Source organism: Grus americana, chromosome 1 (assembly GCF_028858705.1).
Source record: "Grus americana isolate bGruAme1 chromosome 1, bGruAme1.mat, whole genome shotgun sequence".
NCBI classification, from domain to species: domain Eukaryota; kingdom Metazoa; phylum Chordata; class Aves; order Gruiformes; family Gruidae; genus Grus; species Grus americana.
The window spans coordinates 27318790-27333630 of NC_072852.1; the positions used below are offsets into that span (position 1 = coordinate 27318790).

Genomic DNA, 14841 nt, shown 5'->3' on the forward strand with positions numbered 1-14841 from the left:
CTCTTTTTTGAATGCTTGAGTAGTATTCTTTTTGTCAGCTACAAGCTCTCGCGGCTACTGTTTTTATTAATGTTCTGAAGAATTATCAACTTCCACAGTGATGTCTGGAGCATCTATTCTGTTGCACTGGGATTGTGCAGTGATGAGGAACCTGAGTGTGGTACTTCAACCCATTCTGTAATGCTGGAGATGCAAGCATGTTTAGTTTTAACATGATTTCATGTTCTTGCACTGATTTAAATAGAAACGATGCATTTTTCTGGTATGATTGTGAAATTTAGGAGTATTTTGGTAAGTGTACTTGCAGGGACTAATTTATGCATGAAGTCTAGGGATCTTAAGTTACTTGCGTTCTGTGTATTTGCAAGTAAGCATCCTGAAACAGCGATCCTAAATATAGCTGAATTTTTACTTAAGTATTACAAACATAAAACCAGATTTTTAGAGCTGTTATGCATGTAAACAGTGTTTTGGAAACAACTTGCAGAAGGGTACCTGAACAGTGTTTTGAGGTGAAATAGTCTCTGAATTGCATATGTGAGGAGTGTTTGTGTAGTTAGAGGTATAGAATGGAGCCAGCACCTGAGCACTATCAAAACGACAGCCTGATTATATTTACTGATCAAGATTTGATGTGAACAAAGGATTTGTTGTTGTTATTGTTTAATTTTTTTTTCTTAACTAAATCTTTATTTATAGAAGCTGCAGAAGCCAAACTTGACACTGCTAATGAAAGCTTCCCAGCTGTTCAGGAAAAACAGTAAGCTATTTGGAAAAAGATTGCATGATATACTGATACATAAAAGTAGACTTGCTAAGCAGGTTTTTTTGGGTTTTTTTTTTTTTTTGCTATAGTAAATAAGCAAAGTAGCATTTTGAAAGCACATCACTTAATCATTTCAGAAATAAATAAGTCATATCATTAAAATAAAGATATTAATACCCTCCTAAGCCTTTGTCCCTGGTCAAGTCCTTCCTCCATCCTGCTCATCCCCTATCTGACTTGTTTTCCAGACAACTCCTCTCCTGTGCATTAATCTGGTAACATGCCTGTTGCTATTTACATAACTTCTTTTGTTCACATGTATTTTTCCTTCTGCTTTAAGATGATGGTGATGGTTCTAAAATTGAAAGTCCTAAGACACCAAAGAGCCGCCTCAAACAAAGAACCCCGTCACATGCAAACCTGAACAAAGGAGTACGTGGAGAATTGTTGAATCAAGATGTCTCAGATGGAAGCAACTTTGAGGAAGAAGAATTGGAGGAGAAGGATGATGATGAAAATGAGAATGGAGATGATGATGATGAAGATTCTGAGGAGGAGGAGGAGGATGAAGAGGATGAAGATCTGGAAGATGAAGAAACTCGGTCTAATGACATACTGGAGGAGGAGCAGGGAGAGAAATCAGAACCTAAACGGAAAATTAATCAGAAATTGGAGTATTTTAGTAATGCTAAGTTTGAAGGGCAAGCTCAGTGTGGAACTGGAGATGTCTATGATGATAAAATAAGTAAAGAACTTGATGAAGAGGTGGAGGAATCTGTTGATACTCCTGTGTCTTTTATAGCTGGGTGTTTTGAAAGGCTGCAGGAAAATGTAACTGCCATGTCTCCAAAGAGAATGAATAACGAAGTATCTTGCAAGTCAGTACCAAAACAACCTGTCTTTCAAAATGTAAATAATTTGCAAAATACACAAGAAAGCTGGGGCAGGAAAAGCATGATTCAGAAGTTTCACAAGAATGCTGACTCCTTTTTGGCAGACTCTGAAATGACAGGCTGTAAAAAAGAGCTACTTCAGCCTCTCTCACATAGTTGTGGTCTTAAAGAGAAAAAGTCGAACTTTGGTGATGACTTTGAAAGTGGTAATAATTCTTCGTCAGCAGCAAAAAACCTAAGGCTTCAAAGTCAAAGACAGAACTCTGTTGTTCTTGAACACATGGATGATGAAGATACCGAAGAAGAGCAATATGAACAAGTAGATGATAAAGTCTGTGAAGCACTGAAACAAAGTGAAAGCTTGCACTCAAATAGGTGTGAAGAAAATTTAAGAGCAGCATTTCACTCAAGCACCAAAGTAAGTATATAAGGATGATTAAATCCCATCAGGATATTTTCTAAGGGTAATATAGGTAAGAAACAAATGGTAAACTGGGTTTCTGTTAATAGTTCACATATATCCGTCTTTTGATTATCCTTTTTTGATATTAGAAAATGTCTTACACCTAGCCAAAGCAGTTTCTTAGGTATGAGAATAATATTAGGCAGTATTTTCAATATTTTTTTTTCTATTAGCTACAGTGGTTTTGCAGGAAAAAGAATAGGCGGTAGACTTTTTCTGGAATCACATTTTTCTCAGTTGTATGTACAGATTTTATCTGTGAAGATTTACTGCCATTTAGTAAAATTCATGATGTGATGGCTGAAAGTGAGGAAACAACAGGAAGTTTGAAGAAGACTGAGAGCAGGAAGCTAGTGATTTTTCCTTGGAGCAAAGTAGGTGAAAAGAAGGAATGTGTTCCAGAATGATGTAATTAAAGTGAAGCTAGAGTTAGATTGACATGAGGAAGTACTTCTCAGGGGCTTTGCAAAACCAAGGGTGAGACTTAAGACACTAGGCAATCTACTCATACAGATTCCCATGGAAAAACTGAAGGCTTTGCAAAACAAAGGTCAACAAAGTTTCTCTTTTTTGTCTCTCAAGACACGTATTTTTCAAGTTGTCGATGGATAGTGAAGAAAATGCTTGTTTCTGCTCTTTCGAGCTGTTTTGGGTGATCTCTTTTAGGAAGAATCACCTCAACGGGAAGAAGAGGGGAAGGAAGACACTGGTGAAGAGCTCCGAACTACAGTTGTTGAGAGTGTGAAAAATTCTATTTGTAATGATAGCCATCAAGTCCACAATGCTTCAAAAGGCAATGCTGGTGAGAGAAATGAGTTGGTAAACATGGATCCCAAGTCTTCCTCTACAAATATTAATACAGAGTGAAAGAACTAAAAGGGTGATTGACTTCTGAGCCAATTTTTCCCCTTGCCTGTGAATCCTAGTGGGCATTGGCAGAGAAGGAAAGCAGCTTTTGTTCCTTTTCATTCATTCTTGAAGAACTGAAATTGTGGCATTGGATTCCAAACGATGCTACGTGAAGCAGCTGCCATTCTTGCTTTTGTTGCTGTGTTTTCCCTGAAACGACCTGAACAAAGTGCGCAGATGAGAAAGAGAAGGGGACTAGAGTGTCTTGGGTGTGACAGTAGTATTTCCCTTTCTGGCCTGTGCTGTCAGCTTAAAAAACTGTGGTTGCTCTTGGCTGAAGCCTGGAAAAGATTTGAGACAACCTGAGAGAAAACTGTTCTGTGCCAGTGCCTCAGTTTGTCCAGTTTTAAAACGTAGAAGGCCTCTCCGGTGCCACACTTGTGTGTGCTTGAAAGCATTACCAGCTCAGACTTGAGCATTTTGGTCCCCACCTCATGTCTTGCAGCAGGAGGAGAAGGCACTGTTTCCATTGTCTGTCTTCAGAGAGTAGCTTCGTGTGGTAGGTGTCACCACATGAGCATGTGTAGCTGCTGATCAAACGCTACACAGGGGGCCTGGCAGAACCTGCTGTATTCAAGTGTTGTGCCTGTGCATGCTCTTCTGTCTCTCTGCGTTTTACTGTAAGCATGTGTTTGGCGTGGGGTAAGTAAAGCCCAGGCTGGAACCAGTGGTTGTCCTCTTCTGAGGTGGGTGCCCTCGCTGGTCTCCAGCTCCTTCCCCCTTCTTTGCACGCGTGTCTCCCCACGAGTGACTCCTGAATCAGTTTTACCTAATGGAGCAGCTTAAAACAGAGAAGTGAAGGCAGTCTGATTTGGCCAGGAATCCACTGAGACTGAGCTTTACGTTTGTCTGGTAGAGAAGAGATTTGGATCCTGAGATAGAAGTGACTTTTGTGTGTCTGGGGTGAGTGTGTGTGCTGTGAGCCTCTACTGTATTTTTGCATGGCAGTGCTTAGGTGTCTAGCTTCTGGGAAGGTGCAGGGTGAGGACTCTCTGGCAAGGAAGATCTTTGCTGGTAGCACTGCAAAAGGAGCATTGTTTCTTGGTGATTTTAGTGATGTTAGCGTGCGGATGTTTTGGATAGTGTTTCTACGGTACCTCCTGTGCAGTGGGAAGTGGTAGTAAATGCCAAATTCTGGAGCTGTAGGCTGGAGAGCGGGTGACCTAAACTCTGTATACCACGGGACTGCAGCATACTGGAGTGTCTCACTGAATGTTACCCAAACACGTGTTGGGTATTGGCTTGTAATTGTGTCAGCTGTTGTGCATAGCCATCTCCTGGTGGAAAGGAGGCAAGAGGAGGTGGCAATGTAAAGGAAATACCATGATGTGGCTGGGTGTGAAGAAATGTTTGAGTAACGCTCGCTTCTTAGTTTTTCCTCAGCGGTAGAATCACTGTGCATCCTTTGCATGCAGGGTTTGACTGATGGGGAAAAGCAGAGTGAAATACAAACGCTCAGTGTCTCACTTCTTCTTACCTCATTTGTAGGTGCCCTGCCACCAGTGGGAGCAGAGGAGGATGAAGATGATGAATCTCCCTGGGATTCTGAGGTACTTTCTGTGAAGGGCACGGGGGTGTGGGGGGTGTCCCACTGGGGGCAGGGGGAGGGTAGGAGTAAGATCCAGAAACATTTGAGAGCTTGCTTTTGACTTGGGCCCTACTGTTGACAAGGCTTATTTCCTCTTCTCCTGCTTCTGCCATGTGCTTGTAACTGGGGGCCCTTGAAATATTTCTGCTCTAGGCCAGCTGTTCAGTTAGGATCGGGATGAAGTCAGGTCAAGTTAATGACTTGGGTCTCATAGCAACTGGCCTTTGAGTTTGGTTTCTAGTATAGTATTGAAGCAGTGAAGTTTCTTGCTGCTTAAAATGCTCTGAGCTTTCCAGAGGAGCTGGCAGGATTGTTGCTTTTTCACCATACAGCTCTGTTCTGCTGACTTGGTCGGTGGCTGCCCTTAGGGTCTACGACCTAGACAGTTAGCTGCTTCTCAATAGATCCTCTCTATGTTTTGTAGGTGTACTTTGGCCCTTTTTGAAAGTCATGTTCAACAGAGATAGACGCATGCTGGCTGTGTCTGCCCTTTTAAGTTTTTTCTGTGCGTGGTAATAGGCTGGAAGAAAACAAGCAGGGTCTGTAGCTTACCCCCTCTGGCTTTTCTTGTGAGGAAAAATCAACTCTTCCGCACCCCCTTCTCAAATATACAAGACTAAATTATTTGGTTTTAGGTAGTCTTAGTTTCTGTAAGCTTTGTCTCGCTAGTGTTTGTTCAACCCAAATCACCTTTGTGATTGGGAATAGCGATGACAGAGTAGTTGAGATGAGTTTTGAGGTTTTTGCCTGGGATCTGAAAACACACACAACTGCTGTGATTTTCCAATATACTCTGTCTCGATGTGTCCGTTCCAAGGACCTTCTCAAGGTTTTTGCATCTCTAATATACTTGATACAGTGCTATGCAAGTTGGCTTAGCAGGAGCTTTTTGCATAGAAATGAATTGAAAATGCATTTGTACCAATTCTCATGCGTGTGTTTTAGAGTATAGAGACGGATTCTGAAAATATGAGAAAAGGATCGTCCGGTGTGTTGCTCTCAGCTGCAGACAGACGTGGAGCGTCCTCACAGGTTGCTTCAGGGGAACACAACAATGGTAACTTCCTGGTGGACTAAATGTTTGTTTGTAAGCATTTATAGACTAAAGTGAACTTTTATCAGTGTCTGTCTTAGGAATGCTGTTATGGTGTGGGTGTGCGCTATAGCAATGAAGTGCTTAGTATTTGTTAATGAACACCAGTTATCACAGCACTGCTGGCCAGTTTGTAAAGGAGGTTGTCTTGTTCGCGTTATGGGCATCCTTTGGACGCGTTTGTATTTTTTTGATTTCAGGTTCTCGTTGCATAGGGATGCAAGTTTACCTGTTTTAGGACTGACCTGTCGGAACACTTAAATATTCTTGGATAATGCAGCAGAAGAAAGCTATGATCTGGCTAAGCGTTTTTTTCCCTAGCTTAATTTTGGATAGCATTCTGTTGTGCTTTGCCTAGGAGCTAAAATGTAACTAAAAGTTCAGGTTTTGTTGCGAAGGGTTTCTGCCTGTACTTTGTGACACTGTCTCTGGAGCATAGGATGGCAGGGAAGTTTTGTGGTTGGGGTAGAACTTTTCCGAAGGATTTCTCCTTTAACAAATGGTTTGTTGGTCCTGCTCATAGTATAGGTGCAACAGAATAGCTGAAGAAGCTAATCCAATTTTAGTTTAGTAAGCTGGAAGCAAAACTTTACGAGCTCCTGGGAGCTTGTGAATCTGCTAGTTGAGTAGTTGTTGTGGAAGTCTGCTTTGTATGAGTCTACTAAGATAACTTTTTAAAATTCGTGTGAAAAGGCGATAAAAGGTGATTATGGTAATCTTTCTAAGGTATTTCTATTTGCTATAAACGCAGATGACAAGCAAACAACGTTTGTTTCTTTTATTTTTTTTTTTGTCCTTGCAAGCTAAACCAGAACAATCTGATGAGAACTAGCTCGTCTTTACCTCACCGAATGACGCGTATATGAGGTTTCTGTGTCTGCACCCATGCTTTCTCTGTTCCATCAATGGAAAGGAGAATACTCCTCACCACTAAACGCTTGTAGGATAATCACAGTCATAGTGCTGTTGAACTGGTTTATGATCATTCCTTGCAGCAGACCAGCTTTGGCTTTTGAAATAATCCTTTTAGAAAGCAGGACTCGGCTCCGCAAAAGGACTAAACATTTTAATGTTGTTCTGTTGACAAGCATGACCTTGTTTCTTCACGTGAATTATCCTAGTTCTGTGACTATTATTTTTTTAAAATCCAAGGTGCACAATGGGAAGTATGCATTGTCCGTTTCTTGTATACTGATACAAATGGTGTATGATGAGGTAAACTGAATGTTAGGTATAGTACTCTTGATGAAATAATGCTTGCAACTAATACTTAGGTGTACAAACTACTGATGTTGAATGGACTCAAAGATACCTTCAGTTAAATAAAATAACACTTTTCAAAACATTTTTCACCTCCAGGCCTTCCAGAGAAACCCAGCAACTCCCAGGTAAATATTTGTTCATGTCAGACTGACTACTGGTTCTGCTCCTTAAATAGTATGTAGTTACTTTGAATTTGTTTTTCTAATCATTGGCTTGTGTCTTTCCTAGCTGAAGGCTCCTGAATCTGTTTTGGAAATGAGCGAAACCTCTCCTAAAAAAAGGCAGCAGAAATCAGGTAATACTCGCTTCATGTGGTTCTGGGTTTAGCTTCGTAGTCTTTCTGGATAGAAGTATTTAGTAAAGCATTGGATTTATTTGTTTTGCAGATCTGTTGGAGGAATTTGGTTTAGGAGATGCAGAGGATATTGAAAGTATTTGTAGCAGTCTCTTTGTAGTTTTCTTTCATGGACAGACACGCTATCCTTGCAAAGTTTTTCCTAATATTAAATTAGTGGTTCTAGCAAGGTGTTCTGGGAGCAGAAGTCTATGCATATTTGTGCTCCTTCCTCTAATCTGGCATTCAACACTGTAAATACCCTTCCATTACGCAGGCTTCGTCCACCATACCTGCCCTTTCAGGCAGTCCTGAAGTTCGCTTTCCTTCCAATTTCTCAAAAAAAAAAAAAAAAAAAAAAAAAAAAAAAAAAAACCAACCCGAAACCCCTTCTTGATATTCCTGGTTCTCTGCGTATATGCTGTGCCTGGTTCCAGGCTAGGGTTCTGCAAGCTAAGCTCTCCAGGAGCTGCAGGCGAGACGGGGTAATTCTTGGGCTCATGCTGTCGCTGTACTTAGCAGGAATTACTACTTGCCTGGCTTTTCTCTACCTGTCTGGCAATTGTTTTGAAACACGTATGAAATCCATTCCTCTGAGGCTTCCCTCTCTTGTTTCATGGAAACTAACTAGTGGTTCAGAGGTAGGGGAAGGAAGGGGGGAAAGAGAGACAGGAGGAAATGACAGTGTCAGCATGTTGTCAGGAATTCTCTTTTTCTTGGGGAACAAGGCTAAAAGTGAAGCAGCTAGTTGGCCCACTATATGTTGGAGAGAGGATACTATGAACTTAGTGGGTTTTTAGTTTCTTTGTTCTAACATTTATTGATTTGCGTCTTTGTTAGTGAGATGAAAAACAATTCCCCATTAAGGTTGTAGAGTTTCTGCAGTCAGCTATTGAAAATGTAAACCAGAGAGAGGTGAACAGGTATGTAAGCAAGTAAGTGAACTTGTAACTTCTAAGTATAGAGCACAAATAGTTGCAAGTTCTTTGGCATCCTTGTTTTGGGGGGGGGGGGAGGGGGGAAGTAACATTGTTATTTTGCTAATAAGAGATTAATACCGCTCTCCTCCTCTCTCATGTATTCACCATGGGTAAGCAACAACAGGTCCTCTTTTGCCCTTTATTCTGCAGTGATAGTGCTTTTGTAAGATGCACGGAGGTTTGTTAACAGTTGTTCAGTTAAAACATGAGGTTTAGTTTTGTCTGCATTACACAGTAATGTGAAATGTAGCCCCATAATGGACCTGTACGTTGTAGTATTACAAACACAGAAAAGACAGACCGCCTTTTCATAGCTCATTTCACGTCAGCTATTTTTCCTGTGTGTCTTTATTCATTTGTGTTGTGTTGTTTTTTACCCGTGTGTTATCTTGAAGATTGGGTGTTAAGAAATGCATGTGAACATTTCTTTCAAACTTTTATGTTTGGATTTGGGTTTAAGCAATGTAGATTGCTTCAGCAAAGCATCGCGATTCCTGCAGCACAAATATCTCTCACTCTAAAAGGGCTGAATGCCATCCTTCCTACGTTTATTTGATAAATCTGGAAAACAGGTACAGTATCTTGCACAATTAACTGCTGAATGCAAGACGAAACTTTCCATTCTATTTACTTTGCTACTGACTCATAGTAATAACTTCTTAAAATCTATTTTTTGGTCAAAATTAGGTAGTGGTGTTTTCAAGTCTTCTGTATAGCAGAGTAGCTGCTTTGCACTGTAATCTGCAAAAAGTCATTATGTAAGACAGTTTATGAGGAGGGAAATTTCAGAAGAGAGAGGAGAGGTAAAGGCTAATTGGAAAGAACACTAAAAGTCATCTTTCGATGCTAGCGTGAGAGCAGGTAGAGTAAAAGGTGGGGATCTGCATCTTTCAATGCACATGGATTTCTGTGTATTTATATGTTAGACATGAAGCCAGATTCCTCCAACACCACTGCCGGTATCTATTGATTACAAATTCAGTATTTTTGCTAGTCATTTATTACTAATAGGTAATTTAACTTCCTTTGTGAATCTTTTATATACTTTTTTAATGGCAGACTTTTCAGAGGCTTCAGAGTAGGGTTCTACCAATGTTTTAACTAAAAATTTCCCCCTGTGCTAAAAGTGAAAAAGTCTAGACGATGAGGAGTCATGTCTCTTTCACAATGTTGACAGGAGTCAATAGTATTGAAAATAGACTCATGCATTACTTCTCCAGGAAAAGAAGTTTTACTTTTTTTTCCCCTTGCCTGTGAATCCTAGTGGGCATTGGCAGAGAAGGAAAGCAGCTTTTGTTCCTTTTCATTCATTCTTGAAGAACTGAAATTGTGGCATTGGATTCCAAACGATGCTACGTGAAGCAGCTGCCATTCTTGCTTTTGTTGCTGTGTTTTCCCTGAAACGACCTGAACAAAGTGCGCAGATGAGAAAGAGAAGGGGACTAGAGTGTCTTGGGTGTGACAGTAGTATTTCCCTTTCTGGCCTGTGCTGTCAGCTTAAAAAACTGTGGTTGCTCTTGGCTGAAGCCTGGAAAAGATTTGAGACAACCTGAGAGAAAACTGTTCTGTGCCAGTGCCTCAGTTTGTCCAGTTTTAAAACGTAGAAGGCCTCTCCGGTGCCACACTTGTGTGTGCTTGAAAGCATTACCAGCTCAGACTTGAGCATTTTGGTCCCCACCTCATGTCTTGCAGCAGGAGGAGAAGGCACTGTTTCCATTGTCTGCCTCCAGAGAGTAGCTTCGTGTGGTAGGTGTCACCACATGAGCATGTGTAGCTGCTGATCAAACGCTACACAGGGGGCCTGGCAGAACCTGCTGTATTCAAGTGTTGTGCCTGTGCATGCTCTTCTGTCTCTCTGCGTTTTACTGTAAGCATGTGTTTGGCGTGGGGTAAGTAAAGCCCAGGCTGGAACCAGTGGTTGTCCTCTTCTGAGGTGGGTGCCCTCGCTGGTCTCCAGCTCCTTCCCCCTTCTTTGCACGCGTGTCTCCCCACGAGTGACTCCTGAATCAGTTTTACCTAATGGAGCAGCTTAAAACAGAGAAGTGAAGGCAGTCTGATTTGGCCAGGAATCCACTGAGACTGAGCTTTACGTTTGTCTGGTAGAGAAGAGATTTGGATCCTGAGATAGAAGTGACTTTTGTGTGTCTGGGGTGAGTGTGTGTGCTGTGAGCCTCTACTGTATTTTTGCATGGCAGTGCTTAGGTGTCTAGCTTCTGGGAAGGTGCAGGGTGAGGACTCTCTGGCAAGGAAGATCTTTGCTGGTAGCACTGCAAAAGGAGCATTGTTTCTTGGTGATTTTAGTGATGTTAGCGTGCGGATGTTTTGGATAGTGTTTCTACGGTACCTCCTGTGCAGTGGGAAGTGGTAGTAAATGCCAAATTCTGGAGCTGTAGGCTGGAGAGCGGGTGACCTAAACTCTGTATACCACGGGACTGCAGCATACTGGAGTGTCTCACTGAATGTTACCCAAACACGTGTTGGGTATTGGCTTGTAATTGTGTCAGCTGTTGTGCATAGCCATCTCCTGGTGGAAAGGAGGCAAGAGGAGGTGGCAATGTAAAGGAAATACCATGATGTGGCTGGGTGTGAAGAAATGTTTGAGTAACGCTCGCTTCTTAGTTTTTCCTCAGCGGTAGAATCACTGTGCATCCTTTGCATGCAGGGTTTGACTGATGGGGAAAAGCAGAGTGAAATACAAACGCTCAGTGTCTCACTTCTTCTTACCTCATTTGTAGGTGCCCTGCCACCAGTGGGAGCAGAGGAGGATGAAGATGATGAATCTCCCTGGGATTCTGAGGTACTTTCTGTGAAGGGCACGGGGGTGTGGGGGGTGTCCCACTGGGGGCAGGGGGAGGGTAGGAGTAAGATCCAGAAACATTTGAGAGCTTGCTTTTGACTTGGGCCCTACTGTTGACAAGGCTTATTTCCTCTTCTCCTGCTTCTGCCATGTGCTTGTAACTGGGGGCCCTTGAAATATTTCTGCTCTAGGCCAGCTGTTCAGTTAGGATCGGGATGAAGTCAGGTCAAGTTAATGACTTGGGTCTCATAGCAACTGGCCTTTGAGTTTGGTTTCTAGTATAGTATTGAAGCAGTGAAGTTTCTTGCTGCTTAAAATGCTCTGAGCTTTCCAGAGGAGCTGGCAGGATTGTTGCTTTTTCACCATACAGCTCTGTTCTGCTGACTTGGTCGGTGGCTGCCCTTAGGGTCTACGACCTAGACAGTTAGCTGCTTCTCAATAGATCCTCTCTATGTTTTGTAGGTGTACTTTGGCCCTTTTTGAAAGTCATGTTCAACAGAGATAGACGCATGCTGGCTGTGTCTGCCCTTTTAAGTTTTTTCTGTGCGTGGTAATAGGCTGGAAGAAAACAAGCAGGGTCTGTAGCTTACCCCCTCTGGCTTTTCTTGTGAGGAAAAATCAACTCTTCCGCACCCCCTTCTCAAATATACAAGACTAAATTATTTGGTTTTAGGTAGTCTTAGTTTCTGTAAGCTTTGTCTCGCTAGTGTTTGTTCAACCCAAATCACCTTTGTGATTGGGAATAGCGATGACAGAGTAGTTGAGATGAGTTTTGAGGTTTTTGCCTGGGATCTGAAAACACACACAACTGCTGTGATTTTCCAATATACTCTGTCTCGATGTGTCCGTTCCAAGGACCTTCTCAAGGTTTTTGCATCTCTAATATACTTGATACAGTGCTATGCAAGTTGGCTTAGCAGGAGCTTTTTGCATAGAAATGAATTGAAAATGCATTTGTACCAATTCTCATGCGTGTGTTTTAGAGTATAGAGACGGATTCTGAAAATATGAGAAAAGGATCGTCCGGTGTGTTGCTCTCAGCTGCAGACAGACGTGGAGCGTCCTCACAGGTTGCTTCAGGGGAACACAACAATGGTAACTTCCTGGTGGACTAAATGTTTGTTTGTAAGCATTTATAGACTAAAGTGAACTTTTATCAGTGTCTGTCTTAGGAATGCTGTTATGGTGTGGGTGTGCGCTATAGCAATGAAGTGCTTAGTATTTGTTAATGAACACCAGTTATCACAGCACTGCTGGCCAGTTTGTAAAGGAGGTTGTCTTGTTCGCGTTATGGGCATCCTTTGGACGCGTTTGTATTTTTTTGATTTCAGGTTCTCGTTGCATAGGGATGCAAGTTTACCTGTTTTAGGACTGACCTGTCGGAACACTTAAATATTCTTGGATAATGCAGCAGAAGAAAGCTATGATCTGGCTAAGCGTTTTTTTCCCTAGCTTAATTTTGGATAGCATTCTGTTGTGCTTTGCCTAGGAGCTAAAATGTAACTAAAAGTTCAGGTTTTGTTGCGAAGGGTTTCTGCCTGTACTTTGTGACACTGTCTCTGGAGCATAGGATGGCAGGGAAGTTTTGTGGTTGGGGTAGAACTTTTCCGAAGGATTTCTCCTTTAACAAATGGTTTGTTGGTCCTGCTCATAGTATAGGTGCAACAGAATAGCTGAAGAAGCTAATCCAATTTTAGTTTAGTAAGCTGGAAGCAAAACTTTACGAGCTCCTGGGAGCTTGTGAATCTGCTAGTTGAGTAGTTGTTGTGGAAGTCTGCTTTGTATGAGTCTACTAAGATAACTTTTTAAAATTCGTGTGAAAAGGCGATAAAAGGTGATTATGGTAATCTTTCTAAGGTATTTCTATTTGCTATAAACGCAGATGACAAGCAAACAACGTTTGTTTCTTTTATTTTTTTTTTTGTCCTTGCAAGCTAAACCAGAACAATCTGATGAGAACTAGCTCGTCTTTACCTCACCGAATGACGCGTATATGAGGTTTCTGTGTCTGCACCCATGCTTTCTCTGTTCCATCAATAGAAAGGAGAATACTCCTCACCACTAAACGCTTGTAGGATAATCACAGTCATAGTGCTGTTGGACTGGTTTATGATCATTCCTTGCAGCAGACCAGCTTTGGCTTTTGAAATAATCCTTTTAGAAGCAGGACTCGGCTCCGCAAAAGGACTAAACATTTTAATGTTGTTCTGTTGACAAGCATGACCTTATTGCTTCACGTGAATTATCCTAGTTCTGTGACTATTATTTTTTTAAAATCCAAGGTGCACAATGGGAAGTATGCATTGTCCGTTTCTTGTATACTGATACAAATGGTGTATGATGAGGTAAACTGAATGTTAGGTATAGTACTCTTGATGAAATAATGCTTGCAACTAATACTTAGGTGTACAAACTACTGATGTTGAATGGACTCAAAGATACCTTCAGTTAAATAAAATAACACTTTTCAAAACATTTTTCACCTCCAGGCCTTCCAGAGAAACCCAGCAACTCCCAGGTAAATATTTGTTCATGTCAGACTGACTACTGGTTCTGCTCCTTAAATAGTATGTAGTTACTTTGAATTTGTTTTTTTTATCATTGGCTTGTGTCTTTCCTAGCTGAAGGCTCCTGAATCTGTTTTGGAAATGAGCGAAACCTCTCCTAAAAAAAGGCAGCAGAAATCAGGTAATACTCGCTTCATGTGGTTCTGGGTTTAGCTTCGTAGTCTTTCTGGATAGAAGTATTTAGTAAAGCATTGGATTTATTTGTTTTGCAGATCTGTTGGAGGAATTTGGTTTAGGAGATGCAGAGGATATTGAAAGTATTTGTAGCAGTCTCTTTGTAGTTTTCTTTCATGGACAGACACGCTATCCTTGCAAAGTTTTTCCTAATATTAAATTAGTGGTTCTAGCAAGGTGTTCTGGGAGCAGAAGTCTATGCATATGTGTGCTCCTTCCTCTAATCTGCCATTCAACACTGTAAATACCCTTCCATTACGCAGGCTTCGTCCACCATACCTGCCCTTTCAGGCAGTCCTGAAGTTCGCTTTCCTTCCAATTTCTCAAAAAAAAAAAAAAAAAAAAAAAAAAAAAAAAAAACAAACAAAAAACCAACCCGAAACCCCTTCTTGATATTCCTGGTTCTCTGCGTATATGCTGTGCCTGGTTCCAGGCTAGGGTTCTGCAAGCTAAGCTCTCCAGGAGCTGCAGGCGAGACGGGGTAATTCTTGGGCTCATGCTGTCGCTGTACTTAGCAGGAATTACTACTTGCCTGGCTTTTCTCTACCTGTCTGGCAATTGTTTTGAAACACGTATGAAATACATTCCTCTGAGGCTTCCCTCTCTTGTTTCATGGAAACTAACTAGTGGTTCAGAGGTAGGGGAAGGAAGGGGGGAAAGAGAGACAGGAGGAAATGACAGTGTCAGCATGTTGTCAGGAATTCTCTTTTTCTTGGGGAGCAAGGCTAAAAGTGAAGCAGCTAGTTGGCCCACTGTATGTTGGAGAGAGGATACTATGAACTTAGTGGGTTTTTAGTTTCTTTGTTCTAACATTTATTGATTTGCGTCTTTGTTAGTGAGATGAAAAACAATTCCCCATTAAGGTTGTAGAGTTTCTGCAGTCAGCTATTGAAAATGTAAACCAGAGAGAGGTGAACAGGTATGTAAGCAAGTAAGTGAACTTGTAACTTCTAAGTATAGAGCACAAATAGTTGCAAGTTCTTTGGCATCCTTGGTTTGGGGGGGGGGGAGGGG

The 14841-nt window shown here is 41.6% G+C and overlaps 1 protein-coding gene across 12 annotated transcripts in view; it reads left to right on the top strand.

Annotated features, from left to right (window-relative positions):
* Positions 1-14841, top strand: part of LOC129205687 (ankyrin repeat domain-containing protein 26-like) — a 277628-nt gene that overhangs the window by 13725 nt on the left and 249062 nt on the right. For all 12 annotated transcript variants that reach the window (XM_054823678.1, XM_054823731.1, XM_054823748.1 and 9 more), the window contains exons 10-20: positions 700-760; positions 1107-2077; positions 2789-2924; positions 4520-4581; positions 5565-5676; positions 7072-7100; positions 7204-7270; positions 11025-11086; positions 12070-12181; positions 13576-13604; positions 13708-13774. In XM_054823678.1, coding sequence (XP_054679653.1) covers positions 700-760; positions 1107-2077; positions 2789-2924; positions 4520-4581; positions 5565-5676; positions 7072-7100; positions 7204-7270; positions 11025-11086; positions 12070-12181; positions 13576-13604; positions 13708-13774 — 1708 coding nt within the window. The remainder of the gene's footprint in view (positions 1-699; positions 761-1106; positions 2078-2788; positions 2925-4519; positions 4582-5564; positions 5677-7071; positions 7101-7203; positions 7271-11024; positions 11087-12069; positions 12182-13575; positions 13605-13707; positions 13775-14841) is intronic.